The sequence below is a fragment of the Pinus tabuliformis genome, chromosome 3_2 (assembly GCF_031772625.1).
Source record: "Pinus tabuliformis cultivar Carrire ecotype Pingquan chromosome 3_2, CPIR1, whole genome shotgun sequence".
Taxonomy (NCBI): Eukaryota; Viridiplantae; Streptophyta; class Pinopsida; order Pinales; family Pinaceae; genus Pinus; species Pinus tabuliformis.
In genome coordinates, this window is record NC_142302.1 from 391,905,724 (window position 1) to 391,928,349 (window position 22,626).

Genomic DNA, 22,626 nt, shown 5'->3' on the forward strand with positions numbered 1-22,626 from the left:
CAAAGCTCTGATTCATTAGAATTCATGAACTATGTTATCAAGGATTAGAAAAGTCCATTTATTGGAGGAAAAGTTAGATTTTAGATCAATAGTAGGTGGTCTAATTTTTTTGCTTATAATTGACTCAAATTTCGCTAGTGAGTCAATGGATGATTAGAGGATTGATGTCTTGGTATCACCCACATGTTTTGTAGTGATGTTCATTTTGTGTTATGGCATCATTAAAGAGAGGAATGTAGTTCAAAGAGAAGACATTAAAATGGGAAGTCATGAGCTTTATTATGTTGGAAAATGTAACTAGTTTCAGTCTTCATAATTGTCAGTGTACTCATGCCATTATGTATATCTTATGTAACAATCAAAAGAAGAAGGAAAAATATTATTTTCAAGCATGGGTTTCATGCTCCATTTAATTGGTCATCTAGGACAAGCATACATGTCATGCTCCTAGGGTTTGTCAAGTCAAGAAAATATTTATCTTAAGTTAAAAGAGTCTTTGTCGTGTATATAAGATCCATTAGAGCAAGTTGTAACATGTAAAAAAAATTATTTTGAGTCTAGAAAGTCAAAATAAGCCTCCAAGCATAAGTTGACCCTACTGGTAAGAAGTCAGCGTAAAGAGGGCTATTTGACCTCATGAAAAGCATATATATAGAAGCAGCTTCGACCTCATTAGACACATTCGATTTGCACACACTAAAAGTTCAATTTGAAGCAACGAAGAAGAAGGAAGCAAAAGCAAAGGTCTAAGAAGCAAGAAGAAATAAAGAAAGAAAAATCTGATTTTTGCTTGAACTCTCTCAAATAGTAGAAAGTTAGGGTTTCTACAACTACAGGGAGGCTGAAAATTACAGGTATGAAGTAAAGGCTAAAATTATGAATTGGAGCATATTAGAAGAGGTTTGACCTTTGTTGACTTGGTCAATCTTTGACGTGTTTGAAAGTAAATCTCGGAGGGTTGATTTTGTGCTTGGAAGAGGTCTTGACTTTGGTCTTGGTGTCTTAGATTTTTCATTTGAATTGATTCTATAAGAAGAGAAGTTACTTGGGTTTTCCCCTTTCGAGGGGTTTTGCCCTGGCGTGGAGCCTAATTCTTGTGTCTATTGTCTTTGTTGTTTATGCTCTTGATTACTGTTTGATGAAAAGAACCTACCTAAGAATAATAAGAAGCTAATATAAAATTATAGACTTTTATCAAGAATAAGGAGAATCGTTTAATAACTTCCCTAGTGGATTCTCCAACATAATTTCAGAGGTAAGGTGAAGAAGAGAAGGCAACTTGGTGCTCATCTTGTTGGCATAAGAATGTTGCTTGTAAAAAAGAAATCATTTGCTAAGGAGACAAGGAAGGGCATAAGGAAGAAGACCTCGTCATCTTTAAAGGAAGAAGGATCAACTCTCATTGAAGAAAGGAAGGTTTCTACATAAAGCTCTCATTGAAGATGACTACATCTATCATTCTCTTGAAATCTATTTTCTTTTGAAGGAATATCTTGAAGGAAGGTCGCGCTATCTTGAAAAATAATATTGTTCTCTCTTGGAAGGTTATCAATTTGAAGGCTCGTTGAAGGACATCTTTGTAGGAAGCATCAAAGAATCCTAGGAATATCTTTGAAGGAAGCAACATGAAGACAATATTGTTAAAGGCATCACTTGAAGGACATCTTTGAAGATACTTGAAGGTATCGAAGTAGTTGAAGACATCATTAAGAAGAATACTTGTTTGACAAGTATCATATTGTTCCCCATGTCTCAACCTACAAATCAAATGAATTCGTTTTGCAAGGAAAGAAAAAGCTCGTTGGATCAGCGAACATACTAGCATGGAAGAAGAGGATTGACTTTATGCTCACAGAAAATGAAGCAATGGAATATGTACTTGGAGAAGTTACACAACCAGACAAAGAGAAGACTCAAGAATTAGCTAGATACAAGAAAGGAAAAGTGAGGGCACAAATGATTCTTATTGAATCCATAAAGGATCATCTTATTCCCTTTGTTGTTGATTTGAATACTTCTAAAGCAATCTATGATAAGTTGGTGAAATTGTACTCTATAAGTACATTAGGATAGAAAATATCCTTGAGAAATCAATTATATAGAACAAGGATGTCAAAGGATGAAGACATGTCATCATATCTGATGGGGATATGAAAATTAAGGGACCAATTGCAAGGACCTGGTGAAGTCATTTCAGATTCCGAGATGACTACATGTGTACTAAATGCTTTGCCACTTGAATGGAGCAACTTTGCAACTAGTGTCTACTCTAGTAAAGATATTACTCCCTTTGATGAATTATGGGCTCAATGCATCTTAGAAGAAACAAGGATAAAGGCAAAAGATGACACCAAATCAAATGAAAAGTCTCAAGCCTTTATTGTAAAATCCAAGAAAAAGAAAGGGAAGTTTGGAAAGTCCAAAGGAAAACCAAACATATGTCCAAGATACAATGCTATACATGCCACTGATATGGACATTTTAAGAGGGATTGTCCAAACAATCGACAGAACAAGAAAAACAACAAAAGCTGAAGTTCACATAGCTGAAGAAAAGGAAGAACCTGAGAAGAAGCTAAAAGGAGAGGATCCCAAGGATTTATACTATTGAAGGGAGCTCCATCTCTATCATGTTTATGTACAATTTGTCTTTCTTTTATTAGGAAATAGCAGTAAGAGTAGCATGCACCGTTGCAATCTCTAGAAGAGTCTTGATTTTTATAGCATCATGAAAGGAGGCATGGCATTATAGAAGAGAACATAAAATAGTAGAGAAATTAGAGTTTACATAATCAAATTGCTTTGGAAAAAATCATATAGTCATCAAAGAATGAGAAGATTTAAAGCATCTTGTACACCATAGTACATCCAAGCATTTTCTAACATAATGTTAGAGGGAGTCATTTTGCAAGAAGGATCACTAGGATCCTCCTATAAGAAACATCATTTAGAGAAGGTTCTTGGAAGAACCATTATGACTAATATGTTCCACCTAGTATGGAAACAATACTCTTGAAGGATAATGAGACGCAGATGGTCAAGTTGCAACATGAAAGACATAATTAAAGTCTTGCTCCTCCTAAAGAAGGAAACCTATCTTTGATAAGGATAAGAAAGTTAGCTCATTCAAGGAAGGATGGCTAGATGGTTGTATGGAAGAAAAGTTATGCATGTTCTCCTATTAACTCTTCTCTCGAAGGTAGAACTCATGTCTACATGTCATAAAAATATGCTTGAAAGGTCTTCCATATGGTTACTCAAGGAATTTGGTATGCTTTGGAATGGCTAAGGATCAAGACTCTTCCACAAGAGAGCATGATTTAGAAATGATGATATTGATTGACATCAAATATGGTTTCCCAATGAAAGAAAGAGAGTTTATAATGACAACTCCAAGGAAGCAGATATTACAACTTGCTCCATGGACACTTTGATTTAAATCAAGAAGGTAGACCATGTAGAAGAATGTTGATCTCAAAGGAAACAAGAAAGAAGAATCTGATATTTTGACAAGAGACCATCATGTTGAGGTATTTATGATATGGATGTTTTAGTTTTGGTTATCTGATTGGTACATGGTTATGCTACATGGAAGAGTGTTGCAAAAATGCATAATGACATTGAAGGCAAGTGCATCTACAACTATTTGTTTTGAACTCAAGTCACTAAATACATGGACTAAGTGGATGGCTTTGGTAATCTTGAAAGAATCAAGTGGTCTAGATGTCCACATCATCTTGGGATTGAAAATTAGCAATACGAAATGATAACCTGATGTTTATGTTTCAATGGTAATGAAGGTCACTTTCATGAAAGGAAGAAGCTATATTTAGCTCTCTTGATTGGCTTAGTATAATGCCTTTGTTGATAATGACTAGAGGAAAGTGATATGAAAGGTTGATGGCTTGAACCCTGTCATAGTTTGAAGTTTGATGTATTAATGAAGGCACTAAAAGACTAACTTCCCAATTGAAAGGAAGTTAGGAATCTCCTTTATGCTTAAGAGGAAGGAAGAAGTCTCCTTAAATGTTTGTGAAGGAGCAAGGATCTATTCCATGATCAAGAAGGAATGAGGATCTCCTCTCTGGTTAAGAGGGAGTGATGTTAGACATCATATTCTCCATGTGTCATGCACTGGACCAAGACTAACAACCATAAGTCTTAGTGAAGGCACTAAGGAGAATGTAGGATTCGATAAGAATTTGAAATTGATACTCCTTGAGGAAAGAGAATCCAAAATAGGAAGTTGACCAACACTCTTTGAGGATTAGACAGGTATACAAGACAAGAGTGGTCGAAGAGGATCGTTATTCTTTGAGGATGGTTAATCCAAGATAAGAATAAGTCCTAAAAGGAAATACCTAGTGAACATCCAGATATGGTATGTGCCTTAGAGGTAGTGTGGTGTCTCATGTAAAGCCTCCTAGCATAATGCTCTGAAATAAAAAGAGCTTGTCTATTAAGGACTTACTATGATGACAATGTTGGTTATAATGTTGATGCTTAAAAGATGGCTTATCAATCCGACTCTTCTTATGAGAACTCTTTAGTTTCATAATATCCTTATACCAATTGTACAATTATGAATATGTCCCTAGTTAAGAGGGAGTGTTGGAAAATGTAACTAGTTTCGGTCTTCATAATTGTCATTGTACTCATGTCATTATGTATATCTTATGTAACAAGCAAAAGGAGGAGGAAAAATATTATTTTCAAGCATAAAGCCTTTAGAGGTAGTGTGGTGTCTCATGTAAAGCCTCCCAGCATAATGCTCTGAAATAAAAAGAGCTTCTCTGTTAAGGCCTACTATGATGACAATGTTAGTTATAATGTTGATGCTTAAAAAATGGCTTATCAATTCAACTCTTTTTATCAGAACTCTTCAGTTTAAGAATATCCTTGTACTGGTAGTACAATTATGAATACCTCCCTGGTTAAGAGGGAGTGGTGGAAAATGTAACTAGTTTTGGTCTTCATAATTGTCATTGTACTCATGTCATTATGTATATCTTATGTAACAAGCAAAAGGAGGAAAAATATTATTTTCAAGCATGTGTTTCATGCTCGATTGAATTGGTCATCTAGGTCAACATACATTTCATGCTCCCAGGGTTTGTCAAGTCAAGAAAATATTTATCTGGAGCCAAAAGAAAGAGTCTTTGTCATGTATATAAGACCCATTTGGGCAAATTGTAATATGTAAAATAATTTATTTTGAGTCTAGAAAGTCAAAATAAGCCTCCAATCACAAGTCAGCCCTACCAGTAAGAAGTCAACCTAGAGAGGGCTATTCGACCTCATGAAAAACATTTATATAGAAGAAACTTTGACTCATTAGACACACATTCAATCTGCGTAAGAAAAGTTCGATCTAAAGCAAGGAAGAAGAAGGAAGCAAAAGCAACAGTGTAGGAAGCAAGAAGAAATCAAGGAAAGGAAGAAAAATCTGATTTTTGCTTCGACTCTCTCACGAGTGCGAAAGTTATGGCTTTTGTAGCCACTGGGACATCGAAAATTTCAGATCTGAAGTAGAAGGCTGAAACTTTGAAGTGGAGTAGATTGGAAGAGGTTTGACATTTGTTGACTTGGTCAATCTTTGACTTGTTTGAAAGTAATTCTTAGAGGGCTGATTTGGTGCTTGGAGGAGGTCTTGGGGTCTTGGATTTATCATTTGAATTGATTCTATAAGAAGAAAAGAAGTTCTTTTGGGTTTTGCCCTAGCGTGGAGCTTAATTTTTGTGTCTATTGTCTCTGTTGTTTATGTTCTTAATAATTGTTTGATGAAAAGAACCTAACTAAGAATAATAAAAAGCTAATATAAGACCACAAACTTTTATCGAGAATAAGGAGAATTGTTTAATAGGTGCCCTAGTGGATTCTCCAACACATTAGTCTAACTACTTATGGCAACTTTAACTCATTATATTATTATGTTTTCTAGTATAGGGGAACCATTCAATTGCTAATCATCTCATCTATTAAAACAAGTTGCAATAAAGGTGGATAAAACATACCTTATCTATGCCCTACCCCATCCTCTTGTCAATAGTTTGAAACATTTGATCGCCTGTCACCCACTCTACCAAAGGAACTTCTTTCTACCTACATCTAGAGGAGATTTACCATAGCCAAATCTATTGATTATTGGTTGCAACATTTATAACCACCTTGATTTTAACTTTTATCCCCCTTGCAACTAATACTCGGTGGTTTTAAAAATCATGCTACACCTTCTTTCGCATGAAATCTTTCTAAATTCCATCCAAAAAGGTCCTCCTTGCATGCCATCCATGCAACATATCACTATGCATACAGGTGTGTAGTCTGGTGACATGCAGGGAGGTGATCAGGTTTGTATTAATGCATAGATATAGGTTCAAAAGCCTCAAAGTTGGTGTGGATGAGACCAGGTGCAAGTCCTGGGTGATTTTGTTCGCATAGAAATGCCCTCACAGCACAGCCACTTAGACAAAGGACATCTGTAAGTCTCTCTACGTAGCATTAATATTATAAATGCACATTTCTTAATATGGATAATACTATATGCCAAACATATATCACTTCTGTGGTAAGAAACATTTCAAGCCACTACTATATCAAACATTAGATCTATTACCCCCTCAAATAAATCTCAAATGAGATCGAATATATTAGCAAATTGTTGATCATAATTGGATAGTGGCTTAATATAGTAGAATACATATTATCATGTCCAGAAAACCTTGCTGACCAAACATTCTTTGACTCTGCCTTTGTGCACTTTCAAAAGTAGCTACTGGAACTCATTTCCATATTTTTCTGAGTACTGCATTGGTCTCTCCAATTGGGTTAGATATAAAGCATCCTGTATCATTCATAACTTAGTCATCACTCCTGCCCTGGAACTCTGATGGCATCACATTGCCTGGGCTTCTTGAGCAGAGTACAATCAAAGATTCATCACAACTTGTATGCTGAACATGTAAATCATTGCCAGCATTAATCAAGAATGTAAGACAGCAATTCATGTACGTATCCCTCAAATAAAATTACAAAATAAAGGACATAACAAAATTGCTACATAATACCTCTACTTCTGTGGGCAATCTGAAGCTCTGTGACCAGACTGACCACAAACAAAACATGATCCACGAAAACTCCTGCAAAACAGCCATTCCAAATCAATGAGAATGTCATGGCATAACCGTTAAGAATCATGACTGTCATCCTAGAGGGCAATATTTTCACAGAAATGACTACAAAGAATTAGAATAAAAATCTAACATGCAATCCAGACATCAATCTAAACTTAAAACATGTGAAGAAGGCATTGACAACCATCAGCATTAGATTCAGCCAGAGGTACTAATTAAGCTATAACTAGGTCAATCTAACATATTCCCCAATTAATTTATTTTCATGCATGCAATAAACACACTCAATCAGAGACAAAAAAGGGAATACAATCTAATATATAGTTGCTGAAACTAGCAAAATTATAAGGTTCCCCAACTGAGGTGAATTTTTAGCTTATCTAAATTCTACTAATGATCTTGACGAGATGTCAGTGAAAGAAGAATTGCAAATGTTTCAATGAAGAACCAGTAGCTATTTCAAATTGTCCAGTTGACTATACCTGTTGCTATCACTCAATGAGAATGGTCTGCTCGATCCTCGGCCCATCCAACTGCTACTCTTCTCTCCATAGCTTTTTCTTGATTTCCAACCCCCCGATGACTCACCATCACCGTAACTTTTCTTACTCCAACTACTAGTGCTTCTACCTCTTCCACCTCCAAAACTCCGATAACTTGCAGTTCTATCTGAGTATCTACCTCGCCTGTCTCTAGGAGGCTCTTCATCTTCCATTACAGGTAACTGTAAATTAATCATAAAGCAGAAAGATAACAAATTATATGCTGTCCACATATATCAATAAGGAATTTATCATATATAACTTGGCACTGAAAGCTGAAGGAACAGAATCTGGTCATCATCTTATTTGAAAATAAAAATATCACATAGCACTACAAAGCTCAGAACAGATATTTGACATAAATGCAATTGCTTACGGCAAAAAAATTCAAGTGAGCTGAATAGAGGCTTAGTGATGAACAATAAAGTGGTTGAAAACTTTCCATGTGTTCGTATTCCAAGAAAAATACAAATATTAGCAAATGCCACAGAGGAGGAACACACTTGTATGAATAGTTGTAAATAGTATATTATAAAGTAAAATATAAGCCAAAACCTAACTACCACTGTGGTCAGAGGAGTAAAGCACCATTGTGCAGTGAAATAGAAAGACTGTACACTGCAGTAAAGCATAGTTGCATGGAATATTGAGCATAGTTGCATGGAATATTGAGAGTTAAGTAGAGTATGTCCGTGGATGAGACTCTAAGTTTCAGAAAAGTCCTACATTTACCCTCCCCCACACCCCTGCCCCTTCATTTTCTTCATTTGTATCTTGTGTATTTTCAACTCAAGAAATTTAACAGGGCAAAGAATTGCTATGAATCGTTGGATCCTATTAATCATTTACTTTCAGATCTGAAATGCAAGACCAAATGAAGTCAACGAAAGGATCTTCATAAACAATCATGGAAAATTGCAAAGAACTAGTGGTAAGATCAACCAACAATTTTAATAGTTAGAGTCACTTGAATACAGCACCGTTTGTGTAACTTAACTCCCAATCAATCTCAACTACAAGGAACCTCTGGGGATCAGCAAGATAACTGCTTTGATATGTCTTTGTCCTAACTCCAGTTGATGAAATCTGCTATGGAAATAAGCCAAATAGCCCTGTGAAAACTACAGATTGCAGCATTATACATCAAAAATCAGAATGAGGAGGGAAAGAAAGAAGATGGAACTAAAGATCACGGGAGAAGAGCAAATCAGTCCCCAAACCAGTGGGTTGGACCAATACCAAAAGGATCAAAAAGATCCTTTCCAATCACCAGTCTTATCATTACAATCACCCTCCAATCAAAACTCAGTGGCTGCCAAACTTGGAATAAAGTAGTGCCTAGTATATTCTTTCCAAAAGCAACTCCCAATCAATTGATTTTATAATGGAAAACTCAGCAACACATCCAAAAGTGCCCTCTCAAGCTCGACGCCATCCTCTCATGCCCAGGTCATCATCTAGGAGCAATGTCCTAGCTCCAGTGGGCAGCGTCCAAGGTGCTCGAGGTGGAAGAGTGTCTTAGCGTACATGCTGAGTCATCATCAAGCTCAACACCCATCAACAGGGGTACAGCATCAAAGGTGTAGTGGAAGGCCCTTCAAATGGTGTATCATCAACAACCAAAAGGTATGAGTGAAGCATCATCAATGTCCTCCAAAGGACCCTGGATATGTCTGGATCATCGTCAAGTGCAAGCTCAAGGAATCAAGATCAACTAACATGGGCACAAAAATCATTGAAGCATAAAAAATGGACCATATTCAATGTTGAAGCCATGTAAGTATATCATATAAAGTATCTTCTTCAAATCATGCACTAGCTTAAGACCTTGCAGAAGTTGGCAGATTTGGGTATGGGAGGATCATCGAATGCCCCTATTAGGTGCTCCTAGCCCTAGGGGGAGGAACAGTTCCTATAACAACCCATCAATCTGTTGACTAGGTTCGGTCTTCATAAATATGAAATGTATTCTTGATTTTTGTATATTGTAAAAAGAAAGAAAAAGTTATTATTATTATTTTTGTAGCATGGGTTTAATACTCAAAAGTCAATTTATTTGTAGGTCAAGCACCCATTGAGTGCTTCTAGGGTTTGTCATAGAGTCAAGAAGTCAATTGATTCATTGTCATATATGAAAGACCCCATTGTGCACTTTGTATCATGTAAAAGAAATTTAATTGAGTCATAAAAGTGTCTTAAAGACCCTCCAAGACCTAGTCATCCTGCAAATGAAAAGTCGACCTACAAGCTGTGAAAAGTCGGCCTATTAGGGCTCCCAAAAAACCTATAAATAAGCAGCACTCGGCCTCATTTGAAGACAATCAATCAAGCATTCAAGAAGTTCGATCACAAGACAACAAGAAGCCTTATAGACAGCGAAGAAGAGGAGAACATAGAGAGAGGGAGACCAAAGTTTTAGGGCTGTTTTTCGGCTGCATTCTCCCACACGTGCGAAAAGTCTAGGGCATCTTTGTTGCAGAAATTACAGTCATCAAAGGAGCTGGAATCAATTGTCAAGAAGGTCAACTTTGCAAGCCGAATTTCCAAGGAAGAACCAATTCAAGCAATGGAGAAAGAAGGACAAAATCACAGTCTTTCCCCACATGTACAAAGCGAGGGCTTCTGCGGTAGAGGCTGAGGATTGCAGTCAAGAAATTGCAGGTCCAAACCTGAGAAATCGCAGGTCTGAACTTGAGAAGTTGCAGCAGTTTTGGAGCAATTTGACTAAGGTTGACTTTGTGAAGAACAAGCCCATCAAAAGGACAAGTTGACTTGGTCTTGGAGGGGTCTTTGTCAAGGGTTATAGCTCTTGGAATTCTTCATTTGAAGATTCTATAAGAAGAGAAAAATTCTTGTGGGTTTTCCTCTCAAGAGGAGAGGTTTTGGCCCTGGTTAGCAGCCTACATCTTGTGTCCTCTTGTCTCATTGATTTTCATTGTTTGGTAGTTGTTTGATGATAAGAATGTAATAATCAAGTGAAAGAAGAATCTAATAACAAGAACATCAAGTTAAGTAAAAGTACATCACAAGCAGTGATCAAAGTAAGAGAAATCACCCTAAGCTGCCCTAGATTTCTCAACACAATCAATAGGTGTGAGTGATAAGTGGTGTGGTATGGGGTGTACTTCATGACAGGTGTCATAGTATTATACATGGGTTATGCAAGATTTCCATCCATGAGCTCCTTTGTGGAGGGAGTGCTTGCATTACTTGAGTTACCCTTTTCTTGACACTACTTTTTCTACCCTTAGCCTTTTTCTTTGGTTTGATTGGCTTGCTTAGCAAGCTTTCATTTCATTTCAATCCCCTTTTAGTAAGGGCAGTTTATCACTCATAGCGGTTGGGATGTTTCTTCAAGTCCCTCTTACTTTGATAGGCGTGATATGCATGGGACATAGGTGATGGCCTCACATGAGGCGGTAGAGCTCAAGTTACTTGGCTTTAATCATCATTCATCCCTTGCCACCATTTTGCATTTAAAGAATTGGCACATTCTTTCTTTTTGTATCTTCATCAATCTTTGGGCATTTTTCAAGCCCCTCTTCTTGTAGGATGAGGAAAAAAGGGAACTAGTACGAGCAGATGACAACAACCAAACAAAAGAAAGGACAACAAAGTAAGGGATAGATGGCAAGTGTGAAGTATGTAAGGATATTGGTACACTATCTCTATCAAGGCCTCTTATTCGTGGCCCTCCTAAACAACAAAAGAAAACCACCAAAATGTTTAAGCTTTACTAGAAGGAAGAGATGACTAGCAAGGCGAAATGAAGCAACAAGTATAACTTCCAAGCATCATGATACATAATCAGCTTTCAACCCAAGATCCTTAGATACCTAAAACATTGAACGTAAGCACTTTGAATGAAACAATGGCTAATATACGTCATGGTTGCTGAACTACCTTCATCAGAAGAGCATGATGATCAAGTGGATGAGTTGGCCAAAATAGTAGGTGAGAGGCATTGGTGAAGCTGCTATTTGAGGATCATGTGGGACTACTGGCTGGAAATCTGTGTCTTAGAAGAAAAAATTTATCCTAGGATTACCCATGTATATGGATAGGCAATAGGGCCAAAAAACCATTGGCAAATGTACACCAAAAATCAGGCCTAACTAGACCAAAAATAGCTCAGCTTTTTTTTTTTTTTTTTTTTTTGGGGGGGGGGGGGGGGGGGGGCTCTAACCTTTCCTACATAACCTCAATGCAATGTACAACACATGGGGCTAGCCATGCAAAGATCATGACACATAACCCACAAAACTAGTGTGTTGATATCTTCACAAAACCTTTGCCAATGCCACCTTCACCAACTTGTGAAATCATATTGGTGTGCAGGATATGGTATTCAAGGGGGATAACATATAGTCTTCTCTATGTGGATCTCATTCAACATTATGTGGGGATGTGAACCTTAGATGTAATGTCTTCTCTCTGTAGCTCCCTGTCGAAATTAAGGAGTGTAGAATTTTATGAGATCACAAATACAGAAATATTGCCTCCTTTGTTGTGGTTTCTCAAATCCAGTCCTAGTGACTTAGCAGCCTTAATAATGATCTGAAATATTTCAAAACAAAAGTTGCCAAATGTGTGCCAAAAACATACAATATTTCGCTCATTTTCAAACCTGATCAACAAGGCAATCCAAAACAAAAGTTACCAAATGTGTGCCAAGAAGTTTCAACCCTCTAGAGTGATCTTGGACAGCTGAAAATTTTACACAACAGGTGAAGCTCAATTACATATCTGATCTTATCACAAGTTGGTACATCCTGTTGGAAAATTCAAAAGTGGCAGCTTATCATATCAATTTTCCTTGACTTTAATATTTGCTTGTGAACTTAGTTAGCCTTCTTGTTTCTTTATTTAGATCTTTTCATCAAACAAATAGCAAGAACAGAAACAGTAACAACAGAGGACACAAAAATTAGGCTCTCAACCAGGGCAAAACCCCTCCAAGGGGAAAACTCGGAAAACTCTTCTATTCTTATAGAATTTGCTTCAAATGAGACAACAAATACCCAAACCCTATACCAAGTCCTCCTCAAGTACCAAGTCAGCCCTTCCAACAAGTCCTTTGATCTTGCACCAACCAGCTATAAATTGTAACTTCGACAAGCTAGCTTCAATACTGCTACTTCAACCTGTCACTTGGGCCCTGTAGCTACTGCAGACACCCTAATCCAGCTTCCTCTTGAGACCTTCCTTGAGCAAGACAGCTCCTATCAAGGTCAAGAGAGAGTATTATTCCTTCCAGCAACAACAAACTGCACTTCGTCCTACTACAACTCGGATCTGCAATTTCAGCCTCCTTTGTAGTTGCAGAAACCCTAGACCTTTGCACGTGTGAGAGAGAGATAGCCCAAAAATAAGATTTGTGTCCTTCCTTTCTTCCTTTAGACCTTCACTATCCTTTTTTCTGCTTCCCAGCTACATATCGAACTTCCTTCTTGAGATCGAACTTGTGAGTGATGTGTGTCACAAATGAGGTCAAACTACTCCTTTATCTAGCCACCTTTCCAAGGGATCGAATTCCCTCCTTTAGGGCAACTTGAAGTTGCCAAGGCCGACTTGTACTTTTGGAGTTTCCAAGACTTTCTAGACTCAAAAATAATTCTTTTTCCAATTGTATTTTGCCTGGAAGGGTCTTATAAAGATGATGTTGGCTCCTTTGACTCATGACAATAAATCCTAAGACCCAACTAACCCTAGAAGCATGAAGAACATGCTTTTACCTAGAAGACCATCAGTAAGAAGCATGAAACCCATGCTTTAATAATAATAACTTTTTCTTTTTTTCTTTTGTTTGTTACATAGGATACATATTGAAATAAGTACAAAAACAATTATGAAGACTGAAACTAGTTACATTTTCAACACATCCCTCCAAGCTTTCCAAAATCCTAGCTCCAACAAAGATTCTCCACAAGCTAGCATCAACACTAGCAAGCATCCTTGGAAAGATGTCTTCTCATTTTCTCTTGTTCAAGTAGTACAATCTTAGTGATTATCACCAAACCCTAACTCCTTGCCTCCCCTGGGTAGAAACCCTAACCCTGGAAATCTCCAAGAATCTTCTAATAAACCCTAGTGCTTCAAGTCAAGAGAGATAATACAATAAAAAATACACCTGAGAGAGAGACTAGTGCATTATTCTCTTCACACCTCTAACACAAGATGATAAATAGAATGAATGAAAGAACTCCCTCCCTCCTGTATTTATATGAGAGGTGAGGAAGCCCAACAATATAAAGTCAACCTAAACCTCCACAAGCAACCTACAAAACACAAGTAGGCCAACACACATAAAGTGCTACACAAAGGGTACACATGCCAAGCTCTAAGATGATGATATACACAAGTAAGGTGTTAGAAAATGTAACTATGTTCGGTCTTCTAATGTACTTGAGTCATTATGTAATGTACTTGTCAAAAGAATAAAGAAAAGAATTTTTATTATTGTAACAATGACTTATTAAAGCATGGGTTTCATGCTTGGGTCATCATTATATTAGTCAAAGTCCCCATTGTCGACTTCTAGGATTAATATTGAGTTTACAGAGTAATTGTACATTCGAAGAGACCCTTCTTGGGCTTTCAAATCATGTAAAAAAGTTTTGTATCAAGTCAAATATGAATTATGTACCCTCCACATCATGTCGGCCTAAGGGAGATCAAGTAGGCCTAAGGACACCCATTCGACCCACAAAAAGCCTGTATATTCAAGGAGGTTGAAGTCATTTGAATCACTCATTCTCAAGCAAGTTCGATATCTCAAGAAGAACTGGAGAAGTGCGAATTTTGTTGCCGAGAGGACGAAAGAAGTGTGAGTTTTGGTAAGTCTATAGAGAGGAAGAAAATCGAACGTTTGGTGCCTCTCTCTCTCTCTGTTTCGTGGTCTGAGTTGGGAGATCGAAGTCTCCTAAGATTTCGCTGTTGTCGGAAGCTGCTACCTAGTCGAAGTTGCTGGAAGGGGTCAAAGATCTGGGATGCTAACATGGTGTGGAGGGTAAGTCTGGTCTTGGTATAGGGTAAAGAGTCTCAAAGAATACTATTGAAAGGAAGAATTATCTTGACTGAGTTTTCCCCGCGAGGGGGGTTTCTCCCTAACATGTGCCTATAGCTTGTGTCTCTTGTTTTGTGATCTTCATACACATATAATATGGTAATTGCTTGATGAAAGATAAGATAATAAAGAAGTAAAAGAAGTCAACACACTCACAAGTAATTATCAAGAAAGGAGAATCAAACTCTAATATAATATCTTTGATTTTCCAACATAAGGCTCCAACGCATGGGCGCTCCACGAAATGTATCCAACACTCCTACAAGCCTCTGAGAACTACAATGCTCATCCTAAGCCATGTGTTCCACATTGTCACAACCCACATGTCCCTGAGTCAACTCCATGCCTTATGCAAGCATCCAAGCCACTCCATGTTGTTAAGGGCTCAACACCCTCCTCCTAAATTCCAAATGTTCCTTGTTCAATGGAGGGTTTCCCCTTAAGCAACCAATCTACATGTGGCCATCACGAAGAATCTCTTAAGTTGTCTAAATTTTTCCAATGCTCTTAGGAAGAATGTCATGCAAGTATCCAACTAGGGTCAACCAACCCAAGAATAAGCCACCTCTAATGTGCAAGTCCATGCCGAACCATCTAAGGGATAATCATACACAATATACTCCGCATCTCATTAAGCACCCCAAAGGATGGTGTAAACAATTAATAGTAATGCCAAAAGCAAACATGCCCTCTTTATGAAAAAAGTGTTTTCGCCAACACTTGTCTTCTCCCTCTATAATTCCACCAAACTTACCATCTCTACAAATATATTCTTGCTACAGTCTCAAAATTAACACAAACATCATCCTTCATTAACATATCACATATCTCCTCATCAAGACAACTAGATGGCTCACAGATGGAAGAAAATGATGTAATGTGGCTAGAATATCTCCTAGGAGTTATAGTCACCCTTACTAAATATTTGTGTGCCCCTACTTTCTCTTGTACCTCTTGCAATGCCTCGATAAGCCATCTTGGATTGTTTCATGCTAAAGTAGAAGGTGAGGGCATTTCCATCCCTAATATTAGCTTGTCAACCAATGAATCAAACTTTGTTTTGACCTCGAAATCAACCTCTAGAACAAATTCCTCCTCTCCCTTCAATCACTGAAACAAAATCTTGTGAAATAGAAAATCTCATATCCTCATTAACTCCAGAACCCAATTCACCCTTTACCGTAATATTATCAAAGCATAAACCAGATCTGAATTGTACTTTATGACGACAGTCAATCTGCCTTATCTTCTTCAAGATTGACAATTGCAGAGTTAACTAATGTCAAATCAACAAGACATAAAAGCAATGAAAATTGCAAAATAATGACAATAACAATGATAACGGAAACCAAATCTGAAATAAGACAACTTTGGGCAATTGAATAGATATATATATATATATATATATATATATATATATATATATATATATATATATATATATATATATAAGTTCAAGTACATACTCTCACAGCTACATCCTTCAAAGTGTTGGAAAATGTAACTATATTCGGTCTTCAATAATGTACTTGAGTCATTATGTCATGTACTTGTCAAAAGAATAAAGAAAAGAATTTTTATTATTATTGTTGTGACTTATTGAAGCATGGGTTTCATGCTTGGGTCAGCATGTTTTAGGTCAAAGTCCCCATTGAGGACTTCTAGGATTTATTCTGAGTCTATAGAGTTATTGTACATTTAAAGAGACCCTTCATGGGATTTTGAATCATATAAAAAGGTTAAGTATTGAGTCAAATATGAATTATGTAACCTCCACACCATGTCGGCCTAAGGACCCTATTTGACCCCACAAGAATCCTATAAAAGGAAGGTCATCGAATTCATTTGGAGCATCATTCTCTCATCAAGTTCGAATTCTCTTGTTGTTGGGTATAAGTGTGAAGTTCTCTTGTACCTAGGAAAAGGTGGAAAGTCTGTTGTCGAGAAACCGAAGTGAAGGCGAGTTTGGGAAAGTCTAAGGCGAAAGGAAAAATCAACATTTTGGTGCCTCTATCTTTGTGTTTCGTGTTCTAGATTGGGAGAACGAAGTCTCCTAAGTTTCATTGTTGCCGGAAACTGCCAATTGCCGTGAGCTGCTGCCTTAGACAAAGTTGTTGGAAAGAGGTCGAAATTCTGGGAGGTTGACTTGGTCTGGAGGAAAGGTCTTGTCTTGGTCTAGGGTGAAGAGTCTCAAAGAATACTATTGAAAGGATGAATTATCTTAACTGGGTTTTCCCCTCGAGGGGAGTTTTTCCCTGGCATGTGCCTACATCGTGTCTCTATTGTTTTATGTGTTCTTGCTTTTGGTAATTGCTTGACCAACAAAAGAAAGAAGATATAAAGAATCGTAATAATAAGAAACATCACAAGTAATTATCAAGAACAAGAAAATCTTTACTGCCTTTCTGATTTTCTAACATGGTATCAAAGCTTTGGTGAAGAAGGAAGAAAAAGGCAGTCTCAAGAACTTGATCCATTCATAGGTACTATCTCAGGGAAGGAATCTATTATATTCAAGGAAGATGTCTAACTCAATCAAGGGTGAGAACAAACTTGAAGGAGCATCTAACTTCAGATCCTGGAAGAAGAGGATTGACCTAATCCTCGAGAAGAACAAGGTGTTGGATTTGGTAAAAGGAAATGTAAAGAAGCCTACAGAAGAAGTGAGTGATGCCGACAAAGCGAAAATCAAGGATTTAGAATTGGTGGTTGTGACTTTGATGGTAGAAGGGATAAAAGACAAGTTCGTCCCATTCATAGCTAACATCGATCATGCTCAGGAGATGTATGAATCTTTGTTGAAGTTCTTCGCTATTAAGAACATTGGTCAAGTAGTAAGTTTGAAGAATGAGTCGAGGACTACAAAGATGACTAAAGAAGATTTTGTTGCAACCTTCTTTGTGAAGATAGCTAGTCTCAAGGATGATCTCTTGGCCATCGAAGAAATTGTTTCGAATAAAGAACTAGTGATCACTACCCTATTAGGATTTCCACCCTCTTGGGGTGCATTAGCTGCAGGTCTCAACAGTTGGAAGTTTGTAGGTTTCCCTCAAGCTTTGGAAGGAGCCCCCAACAACTTCCAAAGATAAGTATCTCATGTCTTTTCAATTTTGGGTTCATGTACTCATTTGGTTTTGATTATATTAAATACTAATCACCTTTCTCTCCCTGTTGTCTTGACTACGGAAAACATCTAAAAGAAGGAGGATCTCTCAAATGAAAAACATCTGAAAGGAGGATCTCTCAAGACAAGGTTAGTCAAGAAACAAAGGAGTGCTTTGAATACATTGATTGAAAGGATTACTCATTTGATGATCTATTACTAAGTCCGTTATGAGTAGTTGTATTTAATCTTAGTGATTCTTGTTTGGGTAATCCATCTCTTGATAAATCTACCCACCCCATTCATATTCTTGATTGACTATGTAGAACCGTAGACAGGTTCTGCAAAACCTTAACCGAAGGGTATGCTATTGTGAATATCTGAAACCCTAAGTTGATTAGGATATTGTGAAATGCTAGTTGAAGTTTTTATTGATGATGTCATGTTTGGGATTTTGGAATGATCTAGAATCCTAACTTATTAGGGTTGAGTGATAAGGTCTAAAATCCCGGAACCTTTGAAGTTTTGGTAATGTAGGGTTTGCTATGTTTCTACATTGGAACCCTAGCTCATTGGGGTTTGGTGGAATATGTGAGCAAGACCCTTACATTGTCTTAGAAATGTTTCCTTTAGTATGTGTGTTTGTCTGATCAAACCCTAGTGTAATCAAAATGATTGTGTGTCTAACTCTTATTTGTTATTGTTGTGAAGTTGGGTTTGACTAACACATGATATGAAATGTATTTTTCATGATGATAAAATCTAGGCATATATATAGATGTCCTTTTGGTTGAAGTCCTAGGTTGGTCTAGGTCAAAGGTATTTATGGACATATGATATGCTTATGTATGGTTATGAATTCCTAGATATGTGTGCTAACCTAGTCATTGATGGTCATGAGTCTTAGGATTTAATGGAAGTCCTTATCTGAGATTCTAAGATGATGATATCTGGAAATCTAGGGTGTTATAGCTAAACCCTAGTGAAGTTAAAATTGTCTAGTATGTGTGATATAACAATCTGTAATATGTTAGATGATTGTTGAAAATGAAAATCAAGGGTTTTGCAATTAAATCCTAGTAGTAACATTGTCTAGTATGAAATGAAACAATCTGAGATATATGCATGTAATGATTGTTGAGATTGTGAAAGATGGAATTCTAGGGTTTTGGAGTTAAACCTTAGTCAAACTAAAATCTTTGAAATATGATGATTTGAGGTCTGTTGAATTTGTGAAAATGGAATTCTAGGGTTTTGGAGTTGAACCTTAGTTGAAGAAGAAATCTCTGATGAATGTTGACTATATGATAATTTGAGATTTGTTGAAAGTTGAATTTTTCGCCAAGTTTGATGATTGCTCGGAAATCTAGGGTTTGCGAACTAACCCGAGTGGTAGTTAGTCATGTTAGTGACTGATTGATGAATGGTTGAAAAACTACAAGTTGGAACTAACCCTAGTGGAAGCTGGTCAAGTTAAGTTGTGATTGATTTTTATTGTTTTGTTTGTATGAAATCTAGGATTTGTATGAATCCCTAGTGAGAAGTCTAACATATGTATTTTGAAAGGACGTTAGATACTTTATAGATATATATTTGTCTGAACTATTTCTAGGGTTTGTTATATGTTGTAGTATGGTATATCATACCTTTGGAAGACACATTGAAACTCTAGCTCGAATGAATGTTGTTATGAAGTAGTCTAGGGTGTATAAAGTCCCTAGCAAGATGTTAAAGAGTATATATCTCTTGTTTATAATTAAGTTTGGGTATTTGATATGAATAAAGTTGAAATGCTTCTATGTTTTTGATATGGTTAACATCAGGCTTCTATAGATTTGGTTGTACTTGCTATCTAAGCTATGCAGGTACACAATATTCAACTTGGTGAAGATGCTCGATGTGACAAGCAAGCTGTACAGGTACACAATTTTCAACTTGGTGAAGATGCTCGATGTGACAAGCATGATGAGGATGATAATAACATTGATGAAATGGTTGGAAGCCACGAAAAATTTTCCAATGACGAAAAGAAGTAGTACTCCCTAGGTCAAGAGGGAGCTCGAATGGAAAGAAACTCCTTAGGATAAGAGGACGGTTGAGAATATTCCTTGTATAGGAATGATTATATCCTCTCTGTTTAAGAGGGAGTGACAGATATGATTCTCTACTTCATGTGCCATGCACTAGACCAGGACTAACGGCCGTAAGTTTTAGTGAGGGCCATGAGTAGGAGAAGGAAATTGGAGAATGCATTTTGAGGTGTTGCTGATAGAAGGAAAGCAAGATCCGATTGAAGAATATGTTGCCGCATATGAAGTATTAAGAATAATGTATGATTGAGGAATCTTCTGTCAAAGATTCGGTTGATAGTCCTACTATGGAAAGTTGAGAAGCAACATTTGTTGTTTGTAAGACCCCGAAGGTTTCTATTTGATTATGTACATGTGGAAGTATATTATTGAGTGGGGTTATGTTTGTACAGGTGAATCTCTCGAAAAAAATTGATAGCATAATGGTTACCAATCAGTTTCACTGGGAGAGATTGGTCATTCTTGATCTGCTGGATCAAGGGGTGTCGAGGCTTTGTGAGTGAAGCATTGCCTAGGAGGACATCTGGCCGACACATTGTGTTGATGTCTAGAATTTGGAAAGGTGGTGTTGATCATTGAGCTCTGTTTTAGATACACACCTGGATTTTTGGGTTTATGGTTAGCAAGTAAGCCTGATGGTACCTAGAGGGGCTAAAAGCTTGAGTCCATCTTAGTCCCAGCTAGATAGATTGCCTTGGTCAGGAATCTTGTCCATGGCATTGCGGTGTCTAAACTATTGAGTGACTCTTTGGATAGATTGCCCTGGTCAAGAATCTAGCCCATGGCATTGTGGTACCTAAAGTTCTTCATGGTTCATATATAGTTTGAGATCTTCCATTGTATTTGTACATTGTGAATACCTCCCTAGTTAAGAGGGAGTGTTGGAAAATGTAACTATGTTCGGTCTTCAATAATGTACTTGAGTCATTATGTAATGTACTTGTCAAAAGAATAAAGAAAAGAATTTTTATTATTATTGTTGTGACTTATTAAAGCATGGGTTTCATGCTTGGGTCACCATGTTTTAGGTCAAAGTCCCCATTGAGGACTTATAGGATTTATTCTGAGTTTATAGAGTTATTGTACATTTAAAGAGACCCTTCTTGGGCTTTTGAATCATATAAAAAGGTTAAGTATTGAGTCAAATATGAATTATGTAACCTCCACACCATGTCGGCCTAAGAGAAGATCATGTCAGCCTAAGAGAAGATAAAGTCGGCCTAAGGACCGTATTCAACCCCACAAAAAGACTATAAAAGGAAGGTCATCGAATTCATTTGGAGCATCATTCTCTCATCAAGTTCGAATTCTCTTGTTGTTGGGCAGAAGTGTGAAGTTCTCTTGTAGCTGGGAAAAGGTGCGAAGGCTGTGCTGGGAAGCTAAAGTGAATGCGAGTTTGGGGAAGTCTAAGAAGAAAGGGAAAATTTAAATTTCGATGCCTCTCTCTCTGTGTTTCATGTTTTGGATTGGGAGAATGAAGTCTCCTAAGTTTCATTGTTACTGGAAGCTGCTAGTTGTCTTGAGTTGTTGCCCTGGTTGAAGTTGTTGGAAAGAGGTCGAAACTCTGAGAGGCTGACTTGGTGTGGAGGGAAGGTCTTGCCTTGGTCTAGGGTGAAGAGTCTCAAAGAATACTTTTGAAAGGAAGAATTATCTTGATTGGGTTTTCCCCTTGAGGGGGGTTTTGCCCTGGCATGTGCCTACATCTTGTGTCTATTGTTTTATGTGTTGTTGCTTTTGGTAATTGCTTGATGAACAAAAGAAAGAAGATATAAAGAATCTTAATAATAAGAAACATCACAAGTAATTATCAAGAACAAGAAAATCTTTACTGGCTTTCTGATTTTCTAACACAAAGATGAAGTGAAAAACCAGCCTTCCTCCTCTGCAGAACAAATTCATAATATAATTGACCCATACATTGTGGATCAAATGGAGCATTCTCTAGCCATGGAAATCAATATTTCAGAGGTCAACTCCCTCTTCGCTATCATGTAATCAAAAGCGATTATTTGCAGATTTAATGGGTTTTGGCCAAAGCCAGAAGCATTACATCAATGGATCTTTTCCACATGGACAACCAACTGTGACCTTTATTTATACTCCAAAGGTTTTTTTATTGTCCATTTTGATACACAGGAAGATTATGATCTTGTTTTAAATGAACGACCCTAGTTTTGGGGTAATGTTGGGCTTTTCACAACACCATGGTTTCCAGAATTTGATGCAACAAACATGGCGGACTCAAAAATGCCAGTTTGGGTGAGAGTCCCAAATCTTCCTCTCCTTTTGGCACCAAAAGGTCCTAGAGGACATTAGAAACACTCTGGAAAATTCAAAAAGGACAGTGAAAGAACGGAGAAAGGTATTTTCACCTTTGCTTGTATTTGTGTGGAGATAGACATGAGCAAAGGACTACCAAATCACATTATACCTATGTTGCACAGGTTCGCGAACCCGAGGGTGGGGTTCTCGAACCTGTCCCAGGTTCTCATCCCCAAGTAACGAATTCGGGTACGGGTTCTTCTAAGAAGAACCCATAAGAACCGGGTTCTTCAATGAAGAAATGGGTTCTTCATTAAAAAGATTGGGTTCTTTTGTCTTGACGGGTACGGAGAACCCTGATGATGGGTACTTGGAACCCCAAAATCGGGTTTTTTAGGGTTCTTTGGGGTTCATTTTAGTTTTTATTTTAA

The 22,626-nt window shown here is 37.3% G+C and overlaps 1 protein-coding gene across 1 annotated transcript in view; it reads right to left on the minus strand.

Annotated features, from left to right (window-relative positions):
* Positions 1–6,619: 6,619 nt before the first annotated feature.
* EMB1138 (DEAD box RNA helicase (RH3)) overlaps positions 6,620–22,626 on the minus strand; it is a 214,952-nt gene continuing 198,945 nt past the window's right edge. The window contains exons 10-12 of the mRNA XM_089416425.1: positions 7,615–7,856; positions 7,067–7,138; positions 6,620–6,952 (exon numbers count right to left, since the gene is read on the minus strand). Coding sequence (XP_089272551.1) covers positions 7,069–7,138; positions 7,615–7,856 — 312 coding nt within the window. The 3' untranslated portion in view covers positions 6,620–6,952; positions 7,067–7,068. The remainder of the gene's footprint in view (positions 6,953–7,066; positions 7,139–7,614; positions 7,857–22,626) is intronic.